This window comes from Harmonia axyridis, chromosome 6, assembly GCF_914767665.1.
Source record: "Harmonia axyridis chromosome 6, icHarAxyr1.1, whole genome shotgun sequence".
NCBI classification, from domain to species: domain Eukaryota; kingdom Metazoa; phylum Arthropoda; class Insecta; order Coleoptera; family Coccinellidae; genus Harmonia; species Harmonia axyridis.
In genome coordinates, this window is record NC_059506.1 from 34,649,604 (window position 1) to 34,669,664 (window position 20,061).

General features: G+C 35.6%; 2 protein-coding genes and 1 long non-coding RNA gene across 8 annotated transcripts; 2 read left to right on the top strand and 1 right to left on the bottom strand.

Moving 5' to 3' along the window:
• The first annotated feature begins 8 nt into the window (after positions 1-8).
• On the top strand, positions 9-2,411 carry LOC123682068. Of its 2 annotated transcripts, XR_006747771.1 has the most exons (3): positions 9-1,056; positions 1,111-1,196; positions 1,247-2,411. It is a non-coding gene; the product is annotated as an uncharacterized LOC123682068 (long non-coding RNA). The 2 variants fall into 2 exon arrangements; XR_006747770.1 differs by having other exon boundaries at positions 9-1,196.
• Positions 2,412-11,939: 9,528 nt separating this feature from the next.
• Positions 11,940-12,850, bottom strand: LOC123683177 (zinc finger HIT domain-containing protein 3-like). Its single transcript, XM_045622088.1, has 3 exons — positions 12,673-12,850; positions 12,443-12,597; positions 11,940-12,359 (listed from the first exon to the last, which is right to left on the bottom strand). The coding sequence occupies exons 1-3, from the start codon at positions 12,735-12,737 to the stop codon at positions 12,187-12,189; spliced, it is 393 nt and encodes a 130-aa protein (XP_045478044.1). The 5' UTR covers positions 12,738-12,850; the 3' UTR covers positions 11,940-12,186.
• LOC123683176 (cGMP-dependent protein kinase, isozyme 1-like) lies at positions 12,844-19,997 on the top strand. 5 transcript variants are annotated; one of them, XM_045622082.1, is made up of 10 exons: positions 12,844-13,892; positions 13,947-14,032; positions 14,083-15,978; positions 16,782-17,048; positions 17,438-17,641; positions 17,730-17,964; positions 18,074-18,253; positions 18,339-18,554; positions 18,981-19,163; positions 19,548-19,997. In XM_045622082.1, the coding sequence occupies exons 3-10, from the start codon at positions 15,843-15,845 to the stop codon at positions 19,714-19,716; spliced, it is 1,590 nt and encodes a 529-aa protein (XP_045478038.1). In that variant the 5' UTR covers positions 12,844-13,892; positions 13,947-14,032; positions 14,083-15,842; the 3' UTR covers positions 19,717-19,997. The 5 variants fall into 5 exon arrangements, with proteins under 5 accessions (XP_045478038.1, XP_045478043.1, XP_045478039.1 ...); XM_045622087.1 differs by having other exon boundaries at positions 17,748-17,964; XM_045622083.1 differs by having other exon boundaries at positions 12,844-14,032; positions 14,083-14,541; positions 15,837-15,978; positions 19,548-19,935.
• Positions 19,998-20,061: the final 64 nt, after the last annotated feature.

Genomic DNA, 20,061 nt, shown 5'->3' on the forward strand with positions numbered 1-20,061 from the left:
AAATTCAAAAACAGTTTAAGGTTAGAGGTTAAATCGGATGTCAACTCAGAGTCAGAATCATAGATATATAATAATTATAGGTCTATGCTCAGAATATAGAATAGAATATGGATGAACCACGAACGTACAGTATTCTTTATTCTAAGTTCATTAGTCAGGTAGAAAAGAAATCTATGATAGTTCTATCCTCTATGTGATTAACTAATTTTTATCTGTGAACTCGAGTTACAGGGTGTTTCTGAAAAATTACTGTCTCAAATATCTCGACATACATATTTTGGATTCTGTTTTAGATATTCGGAAAATTCTAAACCTTATGGTTTTTATGGTTCATATGGAACTCATGACAGATCATAGAAATCAATGACCTCTTTAGAGATACAGATGAGAGTAAATGTTTCTTAAATGGGACACCCTATATATGATATAATTACAATCATATAGTGAACACAAAATTAATTGAATCTCGAAATAAATGAAAAATATTAATATATAAGGTGTCCCATTTGATTAGAAATTAATTATTTTTTTAGAGATATAGAGGATATGTAACGGTTCGATTTACACCATTGGATATTTCGGTTGGTAGTACGCCCTCTGGAAGTTGATTGTTGATTCAACTCGGAATGTTCCGTATTAATATAAATTTCAATTTATTGTGGAACACTTATTTCCGGATAAATGAGGTCGATTATTATTACCGTGGGGAAATATTTTATAATTTCTGGATTTCTTGTATTACTTTTCTTCTGTGTGGGAAGTTTCGTTTGACAACTGGTAGATTCTGTGGTTATGAATGATTGTCAGAAATAGAGGTTATCGGCGATTGGAGATAATTTTGAGAGAAGTTTTTTTGGAAAGAAAATTTGCCTGATTGAAGAATATATGATCTAGAATCATCCTTGTTATAGGCGATTATTTCTTCAATTTGGGTAATTCCCTGTATGGTTTATGGTATTGTAAATAATTTTGGGAAATACGTTTTATACGTGATTAGAAAGTTTTCTTCCACAAGGCCCATCTCTGGTATTGAATTTTACTCTGAAGATCTGAGAGGTATGATATAATTCCTATATCTTGTGTCATTATCTGAGATTTCTATTTTATTAGGATTCGCTTCCCGCTGATAAGTTCGAACACCTGTTGAACACGAAGAATATCAAGAAGATCCTTTTCCCTCGAACAAGAACTGAGAGGTATAAATTCCGTTTCATTTTGTGAACAATATCTTATAGTATTTTATTAGGGTCCTAGTGCCTGGTTGGATTTGGAATCCTAGTGCCTGGATATCTTTGAAGAATCCTAGTACCTGGATATTGTTGAAGAATCCTAGTGCCTGGATATTTTTGGCAATCCTAGTGCCTGGTTGAATTGAATAATCCTAGTGCCTGGATCACTGTTTGGAATCCTAGTGCCTGGATATTATTGAGAATCCTGGTGTCTGGTTGAATTTGAAGAGTCCTAGTGACTGATTACGTTCAGGAGTTCTGGAGTCTGGTATATGGTATGGTTTGAGGTTATGGTACTTATTTTCTGGTGAATTTCTGGTGCAGTTCTGATGTATGATACATTCTGATACATGGTACAGTTCGAGTACATAGTATATTGCTGACATATGGTGTAGCTCGAGTAGATGGTACATTCTACGTTTAGAGACCCCACCGTTTAGATTTGCTGTCAACCTTCAATATTGATTTTGTATCAGGTAACCGGTGCTTGCACTGGCTTTAATGAGTATTGTACTGAGATTTAATTTTTGAAGTAACGATTTAGTGTACTGATAGTAAATCAGTTATTTGAATAGGAGTTAACGGCTTTATTATTAATTTTCTATCCATTGATAGTTAGATTGAAATATATTGAATAAAGGTTGTTTCATGCTCATTATTTACTGTCGAAATTGTAAACAGTTTGCGGTGAGGTGCACTTCACTAACTGGCCATTTATTTTAACAACTATAATACTTGTGTATCCCTTCAGGATTTGTGACTGGGATTTATTATCACTTTATTCAACCTGCTATTTTATACCAGCCAGTTATTACAACCACTGTATTTGTATATTCCTTCTGGATTTGTGGTTTAGGTCAATCTTCTTGTTTACTTGGTTATTTTTCTGGTTTAGTATCTGGTATATTTGGAGTTTGTTGAACTCCGTTTACGTTTAGTTTTGGTACTGAGGTACTGAAGTTTTAGGTTAAGCCTTAGCCAAGTGTAGGCTAATTAAGGATTCTGTTGTCAGGATTAGGTTAGGTATTATAGGTTATAGGAAGCCCTTCTGGTATTTGTTAGTATTAGGTAAAGTTTTTGGGAAGCCCTTCTGGCTCTTGGTAACTTTGAGAATTCCTTTTTTTTTATTTTTTTATTATCAACCACTGCATAAATTTTAATTTTATTAAACGTTTGACTTGAGTGATTTGTTTTACTGCTACTCTGGTAGAGGAGTACGCAAGTTATTCTTAAGACAGGCATATCTCTACCTGGCGCCCATTATTACCTTCCATCTAATTTTGAAGAACTCACTCCCATCTTCACTGAGTGTAGTCGCGAGCCGAATTTAGCCTTGTGACCGGCTTACTCAAGGTCGACACGTCACAAATTGGCGCCCAACGTGGGGCCCAAGAGTCTATTCTATCTGACTTGCAGTGGTTGATCGGTCTTGTCGTTATTATTGATATTTTTCGTATTCCGTTAGTTTTCAAAGCTACCTTGTTATAAATTCTTTCTGTAGTGTCGATTTCCGTTGTATTTATTGGCGCGGCCAATATTTTGTATATTTGAGGTTAGGTAAGATTGGGCTTTTAGTATTTTGTTAAGTATGGAGGGTCGAATGGACGTGAATCGTCTCGACAAAGATGAATTAGGTTATGAATTGGCTATTAGAGGTGTAGGTGACGTGAGTACGGTTGTTGAGATGAGAAAGAGTCTTAGAGGTTATTTGAGGTTAGAAAAATCTGGAATTACAACCAAATATCCACCATATCCATATCGGTTCGAAGATGACTCAAAGGCGATAGAAAGCTCAATTGCATTCTTTGAAAGAGAATTATTAGAATTTTCGGGTGATGAAAAGAGTCCATCTTTTCTTAAGACATCTACACGCTTGGTACATTTATTTAAGCGAGCGGAAAGATCTCAAGCGCTCTCAGAAGAAGAACAGGTCCTCCGGTCAGGATATTTAGCGAAAATAATTGAATTACAGGCGGAATTAGGATCGCGAGCTAGGAAATATCGGAGATTATCGCTGCAAACTCAGTCACCTCTGGAGTTGAGCATGCTGATGGATACAGCTGGTATATCTGATTCGGAATCTGAATCGGATGATGTCACAGTTAGTGATATAGTTCACCGGACCACTGCTACAGCTTCGGCTCCTCAATGTAAGATACCTTCAGTATCAGTAGCAAAATGGAATATTACCAAATTTAGTGGAGATAATTCTAAATGTTCCCCGAGTTCTTTCCTTGAAAATGTTGAGGAATTATGTATTTCCCGGAACGTTACAGAGGAGCAGTTGTTCTTGTCTGCTAGCGATTTATTTGTGGGTAAGGCTCTTATCTGGTTCCGATCTGTCCGGTCTACCTTGTCAACGTGGTCTCAGTTAGTTGATGAATTGAGAAAACAGTTTCTTGCTCCCAATTATAACGAGAAACTTTTCGATGAGATTAAACGGCGAACGCAGGGCCCTGATGAAGGCATCGGTTTGTATCTGGCAATGATGGACACTATGTTCAAACGTCTTACTGTACCAGTCAATGAGGAAGCTCGACTGAGAATCCTTCTTCGTAATATCTCACCCTTTTACCAGAGTCAGTTAGGTTTGACTAACATCACCTCGATTTCGCAACTGTTGGATATCGGAAGACAACTCGAGGCTCGCAAGGAATCCATCGAATCCTTCGTACCTCCTCCCCGAAATAGGAGCTCTCTGATGGAACCTGATTTAGCATACGTATATGCAGAACAACCTTCTGCCTCTTCTGTTGATGTGAGTACTTCTTCTGCTGATGTAAGTACCTCTCCGGCTGAGGTAAGTGCAGTATTGACTTGCTGGAATTGTAAGCAACCTGGTCATGCTGCTAGAGATTGTAAGATGACCAAAAATAAGCACTGTTTCAAGTGTGGTCGTCCAGGTTCCACTGTTCGGACCTGTCCTAAGTGTAAGCCGTCGGAAAACTGAAGGGGAAGACCTCTAATGGCAGTATGTGTGCCTTCCCTCGTTTCTCTGCCCGTGATCGTTTACCTTTGCACCAAAAAGCTCTGTTGGATTATGTGTTGGCGCATGCACAAAATGATGAACGTCCATATTTGTGTGTTTCTGTTTTTGATGTTAAGTTGTTAGGTCTTTTAGATTCAGGTGCTTCATGCACGATTATTGGAGGTCCTGGATGGACAATGTTGAAGAAATTGAATCTTAGTATTAATGTCGATAATGTTGTTTCTTGTAGAGTCGCTAATGGACAAAGTTGTTCGAGTATCGGTTCGGTGGATTTACCGATTAAGCTTGAAAATAAAGTTAAGATGATTTCAGCCTTAGTAGTTCCTGAGTTGCCGCACTCTTTAATCCTAGGCATTGATTTTTGGAGGAAGTTTGGTGTCGTACCGGATCTTCGTTGTGGGAAATGGGTATTTCAACGAGATGCCGATGTATCTGTGGATGCGATTGCATCAGAGGAACACCTTACCCCTGAGCAATCTAGGATACTGAATGAGGTTGTGCAGGAGGCTTTTCAAAACATGGGTGACGAGTTAGGATGTACTAAACTGGTGGAACATGAGATCAAAACCTCGTGTCGTCCCATTAAGCAGAGGTATTATCCTGTGAGTCCGGTAATGCAGGGTCATATTGATGCAGAGTTAGACAACTTACTGGAGCAGGGCATTGTCGAACCTTCGACCAGCCCCTGGTCATCCCCGATTCTTCTTGTTAAAAAGAAGGATGGCTCGTACCGATTCTGCGTTGATTACAGGAAATTGAATGCCGTCACAGAAAAAGATGCGTATCCTCTCCCCTATATAAATTCTACCTTGGATCGGCTCCGCAACGCCAAGTTCTTGTCCTCTATGGACATTAAGTCGGCTTATTTTCAAGTGCCCTTAGAAGCATCCTCTCGACCTTTAACTGCGTTCACAGTACCCAATAGAGGTCTGTTTCAATTCCTCCGTCTGCCTATGGGACTGTCTAATAGTCCGGCTACCTTCCAGCGTTTGGTTGACAGAGTTCTTGGTCCGGATTTGGAACCATATGTGTTTGTCTATTTAGATGACATAATCATAATTACTGATACCTTTGAGAAGCATGTAGAGGTACTAAAGGAGGTCTTTAACCGCCTCCAAGCAGCTAATTTAACGGTTTCAAAGAAGAAGTGTCATTTTTGTCTACCGGAACTCTTGTATCTAGGTTATGTAGTGGATTCAAAAGGTCTAAGAATGGATCCGGCGAAGGTTCAGGCTATTTTGAACATACCAGTCCCCACTTCTGTTTCGGAGGTTCGACGTATACTGGGTTTGGCTTCATGGTACCGGAGATTCGTACCAAACTTTGCGGATCTGACTGCTCCCTTGACGGAGCTACTCAAGAAAAATCGGTCCTTCAGATGGAGTTCCCAATGTGATGAGGCTTTGATTAGGTTGAAGGAATGTTTGATTAGTGCCCCTGTTTTGTCTTGTCCGGATTTTTCGAGGTCGTTCACCATTCAGTGTGATGCTTCCGGTTATGGGATTGGTGCTGTCTTGACTCAGCAACAAGAGGATGAAGAAAAGGTGATATGCTATCTTTCTAGGTCTTTAACCCGGTTAGAACGCAATTACACCACCACGGAACGTGAATGCCTTGCCGTTCTATGGGCGATTGAGAAACTGCGACCGTATATTGAAGGGTCACATTTCTCTGTTATCACCGATCACGCTAGTTTGCTCTGGCTGGATCGACTGAATTCACCTTCTGGAAGATTGGCCCGGTGGGCTATCAGGCTCCAACAGTATGACTATACCATTATCCATCGTAAAGGTAAGGATAACATCGTACCTGATACCTTGTCTAGGGCGGTACCTATCATCGATACTGTTGATACTCCTCAGAGTCGTTCCTCGGATTGGTGGTATGACAAACTTCTAGGAAAAGTGACTCATGCCCCTCACCGGTTCCCATCCTGGCAAATCATTCAGGGTAAGCTTTTCAAGAATGTGACACCTCGAATTCCTGAACTGGCCTCTGACTCGGATTACTGGAGAGAAGTTGTTCCTCGTCCTCAAAGAAAATCTTTAATTAGGCAGGTCCATGAGTCTTTACTACATGTAGGAGTTTTCAAAACTTATAGTAAGTTGGCACAACGGTATTACTGGCCAAAGATGCGATATGACGTGGCTTCGTTTATTCGCTGCTGCAGAACCTGTCATGCCATCAAACCAAGCCAGGAGAAGCCTGCTGGCCTCATGCTCTCCAAACAGGTCTCAATTTCTCGACCATTCGAGCTTCTGTCTGCGGATTTGGTTGGTCCTTTACCTCGATCTCGCTCCGGTAACCAATATATTTTTGTCGTCGCGGATTGTTTCAGCAAGTTCCCTCTTCTTTTTCCACTGCGTACGGCTACTGCATCAGCCATTGTAAAAATACTGGATACACATGTCTTTCCTGTCTTTGGGTGTCCCAATTCCATCATTGTCGATAATGGCGTACAGTTCCGGTCTAAAGAATTTGTTAAATTCTTACAATCTTATAATGTCACCATTCAGTATACCGCACTATACCATCCCCAAGCTAATCCGGTCGAAAGAATTAATAGGGTTATAAAAACCATGTTGAGGTCCTACCTGTCAGAAGATCAGAGAGGTTGGGATAAACAGTTAAACCAGGTTGGGTTAGCTATTCGTTCCTCAAAGCACGAAGTCACCGGTTACTCTCCAAGTTTTATTGTTTTTGGAAGGGAAGTTTCGTGTAAGGGTGAAAATACCTGCCCTGATCAGATCAGTTTCGACAGGTCTGCCTTGACTAAGGACCGGGAAAAAGCTTTCGAGAGAATATATGGTGACGTTAAGACTAAGTTAGCGAGAGCGTACGAGGCTAATAGTCGAACTTACAATCTTCGACGTCGGGATGTCCAATACACTGTTAACCAGTTGGTGTGGAGAAGAAATCAGGTACTTTCGGACGCCGCTAAATATTTTACAGCTAAGCTGGCACCGAAGTATGTTGGACCTTTCTTGGTTTCCGCACGGGTATCCCCTTGGACCTATAAACTGCAGAGTGAGGATGGTAAATACCAGGGAGTCTGGCATATAAAAGACTTAAAGGCTCATCCACCGGATCAACTGACTGATGAACACTTGTCGGACTAATTTTGGCTGTTTTGTTTTTGCTTTGGGTTAAAGGATGGTTAACCCTTGCCTTGAGCATAAATTTACTAGGGTGGTCACTACCCCCATCTAGTGGCTGACATAAGCTTAACATCTTTTGTATCGTCAGATCCACGATAGCAACAGGCTATATTATCCATCTCCGTTTCACTTTGGAGATATTGGACTTTTGAAGTTAATTCAAGTGTGACAATTCTGGTTTTGGTTGTGTCGGTATTGGAGTTTTGCTGGTGTCGTTTCTTTAGGATTCATTGAAGTATTGTCGTTATTTGGTTTACCGTATTTGGCTTTTTGAAGTTGCTGGCAGAAAAAAAAATTTTGACCCTTTTGGTAAAATTTTTTTTTTTTAAAGTAAGGGGGGATTTGTAACGGTTCGATTTACACCATTGGATATTTCGGTTGGTAGTATAAGAAGAATAATAATAGCAGCATTGTATATTTAAATATTTATATTTCAACAAAAATTGATATAATTTGAAAAAAAACTGGAATTTGACATCCCTATCAAATTATTACAGGATAATAATAATAATAATAATAATCATATTTATTTTCATAATCAAAATTTACACTCAGAAAAGAAAACAAGTCAAGCATAAGGAAGCTAACAGAAAATAATACAATTGATTACATATAGTGATGTCTATACAGGAAACTTATAATTTAAATAATCATCTAAAGAATATGGTTCAAGGTCAGTAAGTAGTTTACGAACTTCTTTCTTGAAATTTTTTACAGTAGTTAGGACTTGATAATTTTTGGGCAATTTGTTGAACAAAGTAAGGCACATGTATTCGACATTTCTCTGTGATAGAGTGAGAGAGCACTTCGGAAGATGGTATGAGTAGATGCGCCTGGTCATATTTGAATTGAGATATTTTTCGAAATAAAGGAAGTTAGTTCTTAAAAATGTAAGACAACGAAATATATACAATGCAGTTATTGTGAGGATGCCTTCTCTTCTGAATATTCCACGGCAGGATGTTTTGGAGGATAAACGTAGCATAGTTCTTAGCGCTCTTATTTGAACTACGAATATTCTAGAGATATCAGAACTGTTTCCCCACACAATGATTCCATAACTCATTATTGACTGGAAATTAGAAAAATACACTGTTTTTAGCAGTTCCAAGTCAGCATGCTGCACCAATATTCGAATAGCATAAAGGACAGAATTTAGTTTTCTTTGGAGAGTATCAATATGATCATACCAGTTCAGATGTTCATCCACTGTGATTCCCAGAAAATTAGTACGGTGACTAAGTTCAACATTTTGTCCCATAAGATCAACTGTTTCTGGGTTTTTTATCTTGCTGTGTGAGGTGCAGAATATCACACATTCAGTCTTGTTCAGATTTAAGCTGATTTGATTTCTTCGGCACCAATATGCGATCTTACAAAATTTATTCCTAGTCAAACCTACCACTTCAGATACGTTGGAAGCTGCTACCACCAAATTTGTATCATCCGCATACATGACTATATCTTTATTTTCTTCTGTCTTTGTTACCATCAGATCATTCGGGTTCAACGACATGAAATCCTCGATCAAAATGCATTCCGGCAAGTCGTTTATATAGACCAAAAAAAGTAAGGGTCCAGCTATACTCCCCTGAGGTACACCACTACTCAGTATCTCATCGCAAGAAACAAAGACAGCACCATCAATCTCAATAGATACCCTTTGGACTCGATCCTCCAAATAGCTCTTCATCAAATCTAGCTGTTTATTTCTGATGCCGAAGCTGTTGAGTTTATCCAACAATATTTTGTGACTGACGCAGTCAAAAGCTCTAGAGAAATCAAGAAAGAGCCCCACTGGAACTTCGCCACATTCCAAAGCATGGAGAATTGATCTTGACAGTTCAAATAATGCGGTTTCCGTGCTCCTTGTTTTAAGGAATCCATGTTGAAATTTGGAGAAAAGGTGAAATTTATGGAAAAAGTTCAAAAGCCTACTCACCAGAACTTTCTCAAATAATTTAGAAAAAGAAGTCAGCAGACTTATCGGACGATAATTACCGAGATCGTCTGTATTTCCCTTCTTGAAGAGAGGCTTCACTACTGCTACCTTCAGAGACCTTGGGAAGATACCATCTCTGAATGCTATATACATTATGTGAGCCACCGGTTTAGCAACAATTTCAATAGATCTCTTGATCACTGTCATCGGTATTTCGTCATATCCAAAAGATCCCTTATTTTCCATAGCCTTCGCAGTCCTGATGACCTCATCTGCTGTTATTTCAAAAAGGAAGAATGACCTCTCGTTATATCGAATAGATCTAGGGTTTGAATCCCCTGAACTGCAAAAGGAAGATTGGGTATTCAGTGAGGTGGGGACATCGATAAATTGCCTATTGAAAGCATCGGCGAGTTCTTGTGGTCCATCCGACCTTGGCATCTTGAAATCATTTTTGTATTTCCTGCCAATAACTTGGTTGATCACTTTCCAAACCATCTTTGATTTATTACTGGAATTATCGATTTTTTCTCTCAGGAATTTTCTCTTATTCAATTTGATGCACTCATCATATGATTTCTTTGTTATCTGGTAAATATGGTTCATTTCTGGGCGAGATTGAGAAATTGTGTACAAGCAATCCAATCTTTTCTTGATTTCTTGAACCTCAGGCGATTTATCCACATATTTCTCCCGAGATGATTCGCTCTTCATGACGACAAGTGGAAAAGCAGTATCGAATATGGTCTTGTACTTACTGAAAAACATGTCCCACATGAGATCAATATCAACGATATTCTGGTAGATAGAAAGATCATCCCAATTTTCAACAGAAAGAAGTTCCAGAAAAGTTTTAACTGTTGAGTTATTTATTAGACGAATTTGCTTTCTGACGGATTTGGAATGCGCTTTTCCAACAGGAAAAGAGAATATTTGGGCAGTATGATCTGAAATATGCGATGGTAGGACAGCGACATCGTAGTTGTTCAAATTAGTTATGAAATTGTCAATGCAGGTAGCTGAGTTTGATGTTATTCGAGTTGCTTCATGAACTGTGAGATTAGCGCCGAAGCCTTGAAGAATTGACAAAAATTTTTGTGTTTCCGAGTTATTTAAAAGTACATTCACATTAAAGTCACCAGCTATAATATATTGACTATTTGAATCAGTGAGGTTTTGAAGAAGGTGGTGAATTTGTTCAAAAAATAAGTTTATATCACATCTGGGATAACTGTTGGGTCGATATATTGAAATTATTATAACTTTTTTGTTGTTTAATTGTGCTTCTATCGCAGAACACTCGAACACATAAGGGATGCTGGCCTTTACCAGATCTGAACGCTCTTTGAAAATTATTTCATCTTTGCAATAAATAGCGCATCCACCATGACAATTAATCGGTCTACAGTATTTGGATGCTAACTTGAAACCACGGATAGTAAGTACTTCGAGTTCGGCAGTACTTTGCCAGTGTTCTGTGACTGCAACAAGGCATGCGTTATTATTATTTATGAATTGTTCTAACCTTAAAATAGAATTTCTCAAAGATTGAACATTCTGATGAATAATTATGAAGTTTTCTTTAGATTTAATGTTTTGCTCCTGTTGAGACGGAATAAAAAATGGTTGATTCTACTTCCTTCTGGCCATAATTCAGGTTTCTTGAGATCTTCGAAATTTTGTGCAGGTACTGTTATCTTGAAAGATGAGTATTCTTTTGGTCTTTTAGATTCTAATTTTTCACATATTATGTCATTGAAACCCTTGGTGTTAAGATGTTTGACCAGTATTTCGGGTTGCAAACTGGGTTCTAATTTACATACGTGTAAATATCCATACTTCAGGGCTCCTTTTATTGACATTCCATCAGGCTTTCCACTACCTACAATGCTTCTATCAATTCGTCTAGGTTTTTTGTTTCTCACAGTAATGAATTCGTCTTCCTTGATTTTTTGTGACTCGCTTGTACTCGGACAAGAATTAGTACTGTCTTTCGTTTCGGCCAATTTTGAATTAGACGGTAATTGGTCTTGTTGAGGTTTTTTAATTTTCTCGACTTTAGAAATACTCGTTGAAGAATTGTTCCTACTATTCTGATCAATATTTGCTTTGATTACCTCATTGTATGTTTTAACTTTCGTCTGTGTTTTAGTTTCTTGATGTTTAATACTTTTCAGTTTGGAATTTTCAGCTTTGAGACTCGAAACCTGATCTTGAAGATTTCCTATTTCAATTTTCAGTTCTTCTACGGCGGGCAGAAATAGTGTTTTGAAAGAATGAACAACAATAATTTCAATGTTTTTGAGAAGGTCTTCATAAGAAATCTGAGTATTTGTCGATATTTTATTCGACATATCAGTTTTAGAGGTTATGTCCACTAATGAACAACCATCACACAACCATATCTTAGAAGTTCCCGATTTTTTCATTGTTTCCAAATTCTCTACAGTAAGGTTGACACACTGAATATGAAACAAGTGAGAACTATCCTAGCATGCTATTGAATCATCATTACGACTAATAGTTTTAGAACACTTTTTACACGTAACGGCCATCTTGTATTCGTCAAGAATAAAAAATAATTAAAAAATTATAAATAAAAAAACAATTAAAATTCAGAATAATGATCAGAATCTTATTTTAATATAATTTATTCATTCTTAAAACACATCTCCCAAAATTTGAAGCATCGACATCAGAATCCATTTTAATGGATACTCGGCACAAATTTTTTGCAACAAATCTAACTTCCGATTAACCTTTTGAAATCGAGAAACATCATATGATATATTCAAGACTTCCTCAAGTGTTTTCTTTTCAATCTCCTCTTCTATAGGGTATTCAGTTTTTGGTTAAATCCATATCTGCTTACGAGGATTCTTCATTACCTAAACTCATACAAACATCTACGTATTCTACGAATAAAGGCTCTAACATTGCCATTTGCATCATTTTTTCAGGATCTTTACTTCCATCAACAATTTTGAGCAGTTTTTGTAGGTGTTGATTTTTAAGCAAATCTTTGAGTTCTTCAGACTGACCTGAAAATAAACGCTTATAAATATCAAAGCTCAATAATGTGAAGTTACCTAAGCTGCATGACTCAAGATTTCGAATAACTTACCCAACAATTCTAATTTTTCATCAGGTACTTCGGAGTAAATAGTTTCTTTTGGGGCAGAAACAGAAACACGAGGTTTCTTCAATTCAGGACCTTTTGATTTACTGATTTCCTTACTGCATTTCTCCTTATGTTTTCCAAAACATTCTTTTGAGCAACTAGAAATAAGATAAACATTAAATAATATTCACAGCAAGAACAAATCGAATTAATTTAGTTTTATTGATACTTACTAATTTATCAGACAAACAGGACATTTGTATTTTTTGTCGGAAATTCCACATATGTCACACTTCATTTTTCTATATTTCTCAAAATTTGTATACAATTGAAAAATTTAATATAACGTTATTGTAACACAAAAAATTACGTCTATATGTAATAACAGCGACTGTTGAAATTCAAAAACAGTTTAAGGTTAGAGGTTAAATCGGATGTCAACTCAGAGTCAGAATCATAGATATATAATAATTATAGGTCTATGCTCAGAATATAGAATAGAATATGGATGAACCACGAACGTACAGTATTCTTTATTCTAAGTTCATTAGTCAGGTAGAAAAGAAATCTATGATAGTTCTATCCTCTATGTGATTAACTAATTTTTATCTGTGAACTCGAGTTACAGGGTGTTTCTGAAAAATTACTGTCTCAAATATCTCGACATACATATTTTGGATTCTGTTTTAGATATTCGGAAAATTCTAAACCTTATGGTTTTTATGGTTCATATGGAACTCATGACAGATCATAGAAATCAATGACCTCTTTAGAGATACAGATGAGAGTAAATGTTTCTTAAATGGGACACCCTATATATGATATAATTACAATCATATAGTGAACACAAAATTAATTGAATCTCGAAATAAATGAAAAATATTAATATATAAGGTGTCCCATTTGATTAGAAATTAATTATTTTTTTAGAGATATAGAGGATATGTAACGGTTCGATTTACACCATTGGATATTTCGGTTGGTAGTACGCCCTCTGGAAGTTGATTGTTGATTCAACTCGGAATGTTCCGTATTAATATAAATTTCAATTTATTGTGGAACACTTATTTCCGGATAAATGAGGTCGATTATTATTACCGTGGGGAAATATTTTATAATTTCTGGATTTCTTGTATTACTTTTCTTCTGTGTGGGAAGTTTCGTTTGACAACTGGTAGATTCTGTGGTTATGAATGATTGTCAGAAATAGAGGTTATCGGCGATTGGAGATAATTTTGAGAGAAGTTTTTTTGGAAAGAAAATTTGCCTGATTGAAGAATATATGATCTAGAATCATCCTTGTTATAGGCGATTATTTCTTCAATTTGGGTAATTCCCTGTATGGTTTATGGTATTGTAAATAATTTTGGGAAATACGTTTTATACGTGATTAGAAAGTTTTCTTCCACAAGGCCCATCTCTGGTATTGAATTTTACTCTGAAGATCTGAGAGGTATGATATAATTCCTATATCTTGTGTCATTATCTGAGATTTCTATTTTATTAGGATTCGCTTCCCGCTGATAAGTTCGAACACCTGTTGAACACGAAGAATATCAAGAAGATCCTTTTCCCTCGAACAAGAACTGAGAGGTATAAATTCCGTTTCATTTTGTGAACAATATCTTATAGTATTTTATTAGGGTCCTAGTGCCTGGTTGGATTTGGAATCCTAGTGCCTGGATATCTTTGAAGAATCCTAGTACCTGGATATTGTTGAAGAATCCTAGTGCCTGGATATTTTTGGCAATCCTAGTGCCTGGTTGAATTGAATAATCCTAGTGCCTGGATCACTGTTTGGAATCCTAGTGCCTGGATATTATTGAGAATCCTGGTGTCTGGTTGAATTTGAAGAGTCCTAGTGACTGATTACGTTCAGGAGTTCTGGAGTCTGGTATATGGTATGGTTTGAGGTTATGGTACTTATTTTCTGGTGAATTTCTGGTGCAGTTCTGATGTATGATACATTCTGATACATGGTACAGTTCGAGTACATAGTATATTGCTGACATATGGTGTAGCTCGAGTAGATGGTACATTCTACGTTTAGAGACCCCACCGTTTAGATTTGCTGTCAACCTTCAATATTGATTTTGTATCAGGTAACCGGTGCTTGCACTGGCTTTAATGAGTATTGTACTGAGATTTAATTTTTGAAGTAACGATTTAGTGTACTGATAGTAAATCAGTTATTTGAATAGGAGTTAACGGCTTTATTATTAATTTTCTATCCATTGATAGTTAGATTGAAATATATTGAATAAAGGTTGTTTCATGCTCATTATTTACTGTCGAAATTGTAAACAGTTTGCGGTGAGGTGCACTTCACTAACTGGCCATTTATTTTAACAACTATAATACTTGTGTATCCCTTCAGGATTTGTGACTGGGATTTATTATCACTTTATTCAACCTGCTATTTTATACCAGCCAGTTATTACAACCACTGTATTTGTATATTCCTTCTGGATTTGTGGTTTAGGTCAATCTTCTTGTTTACTTGGTTATTTTTCTGGTTTAGTATCTGGTATATTTGGAGTTTGTTGAACTCCGTTTACGTTTAGTTTTGGTACTGAGGTACTGAAGTTTTAGGTTAAGCCTTAGCCAAGTGTAGGCTAATTAAGGATTCTGTTGTCAGGATTAGGTTAGGTATTATAGGTTATAGGAAGCCCTTCTGGTATTTGTTAGTATTAGGTAAAGTTTTTGGGAAGCCCTTCTGGCTCTTGGTAACTTTGAGAATTCCTTTTTTTTTATTTTTTTATTATCAACCACTGCATAAATTTTAATTTTATTAAACGTTTGACTTGAGTGATTTGTTTTACTGCTACTCTGGTAGAGGAGTACGCAAGTTATTCTTAAGACAGGCATATCTCTACCTGGCGCCCATTATTACCTTCCATCTAATTTTGAAGAACTCACTCCCATCTTCACTGAGTGTAGTCGCGAGCCGAATTTAGCCTTGTGACCGGCTTACTCAAGGTCGACACGTCACAGATATTATGACTTAATTACGATCAATGGACATAAAATGAATTAAATCTCGAAAAAAATGAGAAATATTCATATACAAGGTGTCCCATAAAAATATGAAGTCGGAAAACTGAATATCTTTGAAACGGATGACATTTTTGAGATATTGAAATTATGTTCCACCAAATGATTACCCAAGAATCAATTTCGATTATAATCTGAAATCACAAACCAGAACCTGCATATTCTGCACGGTCCCCGAGTTCAAATTTCGCAGAATACAACATTCCCAATATAAAAAACCCATTTCACGGTGTTTACACAAAGTGCATTCTTATGAAAGTTACAATTAATTGAATCTCGAAATAAATAAAAAATATCAATATATAAGGTGTCCCATTTAATTAGAAATTGATTATTGTTTTAGTGATATATGTTCTTATATGTTCTTGTCAAAGGAAAAGCATCTATAACGAACGATGTGGGGCAAAAAGAATATTTGTATGTTGGTGCAGTATATGGGGAACAGGAAATATTGGCGAAATTGTATAGATCCGCCACAATGACAGGTAAATCGATTAATTCGTTCATATAAGTAAATTTATTGTAATGTTGATATTATAAACTTTGAAGGTAATAACATTTTTACTACTACATAAAGAACAGAACTTTTAAAATTTTTGACTGAAATTGATCATTCCGATCTGCACCGGGCTTTTGAATATTTACATCGTGTACCTATACAAAAATAAACAAATAAAAGTATGATACTGCAATTTGACAGATAAATTCATGTGTCAACTTCAATTCACGCTTTATTTTTGTACCTAAAAGCGAATAGTTCAAATAATTTCTTATTAATTTCGCACAAATATTCTTTGAATTTATTTTTAATAAATTCATAGTTAATTTTGTTATTAGTGATATCTATTCATTCAAACATTCCACATATATTTACTTATTTATCGTTTATAGACTAATAATAATCTAATTAGTTGAGTACGAAGAAGTAAATGATAAATGAATATAATACAACAATTACCTATATTGTATTGATTTCTCTTAAATATTGACACTTGATTACAAAACTTGTGAATCGTCTAAAATGAATAACAGAAATTATATATGCATGTGCAGGGAAAACAAGAAAAACACTGTTCAATTCTTCAATTAGGTGTATTCAATATTTGATTACTGAAAAACATTAATTAATATTACCATATCATGACAAAATTCCTTAATTTTATGCTATATTTAAGTTTTTTTCCCAATATACAACAAGGTTGTTCAGTGGGATTTGTTGATTCTTTCATGAAACTATATTAGATTATAATGATACAAAACTATTATTCGATATAAAATATTGTTTCAGCGGAAACAGAATGTATAGTGTGGCAGCTTAATAGATACGATTTCAAACTTGCTGTAAGAAAAATGAACTATGTTCCCAAAAACAAAAAGTTCCTCAGATCGATAGCTATGTTTCGGAATTACTCTGAAGAAATGCTAGATAAAATAGAAGAGGAGCTGGAAGTAGCTTATTTTGACACCGATGATATAATTCCATTGACGACAGATAATATACAAATAGTTTCAAGCGGCCATTTGAAACTAATTGAGAAGGAATCAGGTGAGATTGGTGAGCATATTTACAATTTCACTTGAACCATTATTATACATAAATAATATATTAAGACCTCGCAGATGTAGAAGTCATTATTGTTATTGTTGGTAGACGTTGAATTATGATGTCACGACCAGACGAAAAGTATGTCGCAAAAAAACGCTTAAGAAGCATAGAATATGTCAAGAGGATTTTTCATGTTGCGAAAAATACCTTGCAAATTCTATGATTGCTCATAGACGTTTTTTTGCGACAAACTCTCCGTCTGGATAATTTAATGTCTACAAACATTACTGGTTGACTAATTTCAAGTTCACGTCTCCTTTAATGTCTTAAACTAAATATAATTATTATCTCTAGATATTTCAACTCAACATCAATTTAAACTCACCAACTTATTCCAGATGCAAAGAAAATAGGGAGAAAAATAGTTAAGATTTTTAAAAAAGGTGATTGTTTCGATGATGGAATCGAAGGCGAATTGTCTGCGTTCTTTCCAGGATCGGAATGCATCAGAATTCGAAAAGATGTGTTGTCTGAATTCAAGGACAATGATGAAGTGAATTGTCAGAAAAAAAAGAACGTTGGGGAAATCGTAGAAGATGAAGGTAAAGACAAAAAATTATATTCACCCAATAAGTATTCGATTTGAAATTAATATTTATGAAACTGCTTCATAAAATTAATTTTTCAAAGATTCTGAGATATTTTCAGAATATGGCAACATAGAACTGGAAGATCTCGATCCTGTAACAATCATTGGAACTGGTTCTTATGGAACAGTATCACTGGTCAGATACACAAAAGCATCTAATGTCAGTTTCGCCTTAAAGAAGATCGAAAAAGCAGGTATGGTCAGACGAAATCAACAGGATCATTCACTCAATGAAAGGGAGTTACTGATGACCATAAAAAGTCCTTTCATTACAAGGTAAAAAGAACATCCATAATTTTATGTCCTAATACGAACATAGATAATCTTCTATGTGAAGGGATATCCACAGAACATTGTAACTTGAAGTGATTTTTTTCTTTTTCAGATGTTATAGAACCTTTCGGGATGATAGATACGTGTACTTCCTTTCTGAGGTTTGTTTGGGTGGAGACATTATGAGGATCTTAGGCAGATACATTTATTTTGACGAAGATGTTGCACGTTTCATCTGCGCGTGTGTGGTTGAGGCTTTAGAGTATTTGCACAACCGGCAAATCATGTACAGGTAAAAGATAAGAGAATGTGAAAAATATTGCAAAACCTTTTTGGTTTACAATTTCATAAATTCTCATTTATTTTGTCTTCACCAGGGATTTGAAACCCGAGAATCTTGTTATTGACAGAAATGGTTATATCAAATTGACGGATCTGGGACTCTCCAAATATGTAGGATACACTGGTAAAAGTTACTCATTTTGCGGAACTTATCCCTATTTCACCCCTGAAAATGTTCTCAACACTGGTGCCGATCACGGTGTGGATTTTTGGACATTGGGAGTACTCATTTATGAACTTGTGACCGGAGAGTGAGTATAATTTCCAAAAAATTATTGGGAATTTTTTCAGTACTTGGCGCGAATTTGAAAAAAGTCACTAGGAGTCATATCAGGAAAATGTGATGGCTGCTCAATAGGGTTTGTTGAATTATCGGCTAAAAATGGTTTTAAAATCTGTTTCTTGAATTTGGTTGTCCCCTCAAACGTTATATATCATTTTGATAATATTTAAATCTCTGATAAGAATTCTTTGGCACAATATGGTGCTTTTAGAGTTATGCCAAATCAGTTATATAATGATTCCCATTTTTGTTTGAGTGTAGGTTCATTTTTTAGACTTTTTGGCATATTAAACATTGATAAGATGACTTTAATTACGAATTCACATAAAATTTCTCATATTTTGAACTGAATTTCGAATTCATTGAATTCATGTAGATATTTCTAACTGTTCAGGTTGCTTTTTGGTGAAGAAAACCGACTTCAAGTGTATGATGCTATCTTGGGTGGTGTAGAGCAGGTATTTTTTTCTGGAATAATCAGAGGTTCTAGCTCTGAAGATTTGGTAAAAAAGCTTTGCGTTAGAGAGCCTTCTAAAAGGATTGGATACCGTGATATGAATGAAATAAAGACTCATCGGTAAGTTATCCTATAGTTCTATGTGATTTTCCTCTAACCTGATAGCTACAGTCATATTCAATTCATAAAAGTATAGCACTTCTTTTGTATTCAGAATATAATTAATAAATAGTGAAAATCACTTTCATCGCGTACAGGCTTCAGCCTCTGCGATTTATGTTTATGTCACAATAAACTATTATTATTATTATATAAATAATTAAATCAATTTCCAATGAGTAATTTCTTGAAAATGATAATTATTTCAATGCTGTTTCCCTGAAATTAAATTAAAATTGCCTATTATTCATATTCGATGCTGTTAATCTGAATATATCCCATTTTATAATGAATTAAATATAATCATTGGAGTAGTGTTAGTAGAGTAACATAAATTTTTCGCAGGTGGTTCCAAGATTTTGATTGGAATGGACTAAAATCTCTCTCTCTACCTGCCCCAAAGATACTGATTCCACTATTGAGGGATTCCTTTGACCCCACTCATTTTGACTCTTTCGAAATTCAAGAGGAGATTCCACGTAAAGAGGTCAGCAACTGGGACTACGAGTTTTAATAAATATTTATATTGATGCTAAGAGATTTTTCTCTTGAAAATAAGTGATTGTGATATTATTCAGTATTTTTTTATGAATAATCCTCATATTATTTTGTTTATACTCTTTGTTAGTTTTATTCTGATATTTTTATATTGATTCAATGTTTTTCAGATTTGTGAAACTCACTTTTTGAGTTGCTTTTTGTTTTAGAGAAGTTAACATGAACTTTTCATTAAAAATGTGTTGTATTTTATAAATTCAAGTACTGAATTACTCAAGGAATAAAAACGTAATATCTCACCAAGTTTTTTTATTTTGTCCAAAAATAGAGTTTGCTTTTTGGTAGAAAAATTGGAGTTATT

What these genes read in the sequence shown, in the direction of transcription:
- LOC123683176 (XM_045622082.1), top strand. Translation starts at nt 15,843, where the DNA reads ATGTTCTTATATGTTCTTGTCAAAGGAAAAGCATCTATAACGAACGAT. An exon ending in AACCGGCAAATCATGTACAG is followed by an intron (nt 18,254 to 18,338) that starts GTAAAAGATAAG and finishes TGTCTTCACCAG; the next exon opens with GGATTTGAAACCCGAGAATC. An exon ending in AATGAAATAAAGACTCATCG is followed by an intron (nt 19,164 to 19,547) that starts GTAAGTTATCCT and finishes AATTTTTCGCAG; the next exon opens with GTGGTTCCAAGATTTTGATT.
- LOC123683177 (XM_045622088.1), bottom strand. Translation starts at nt 12,737, where the DNA reads ATGAAGTGTGACATATGTGGAATTTCCGACAAAAAATACAAATGTCCT. An exon ending in CCTGTTTGTCTGATAAATTA is followed by an intron (nt 12,598 to 12,672) that starts GTAAGTATCAAT and finishes TCTTATTTCTAG; the next exon opens with TTGCTCAAAAGAATGTTTTG. An exon ending in TGAAAAATTAGAATTGTTGG is followed by an intron (nt 12,360 to 12,442) that starts GTAAGTTATTCG and finishes GTTTATTTTCAG; the next exon opens with GTCAGTCTGAAGAACTCAAA.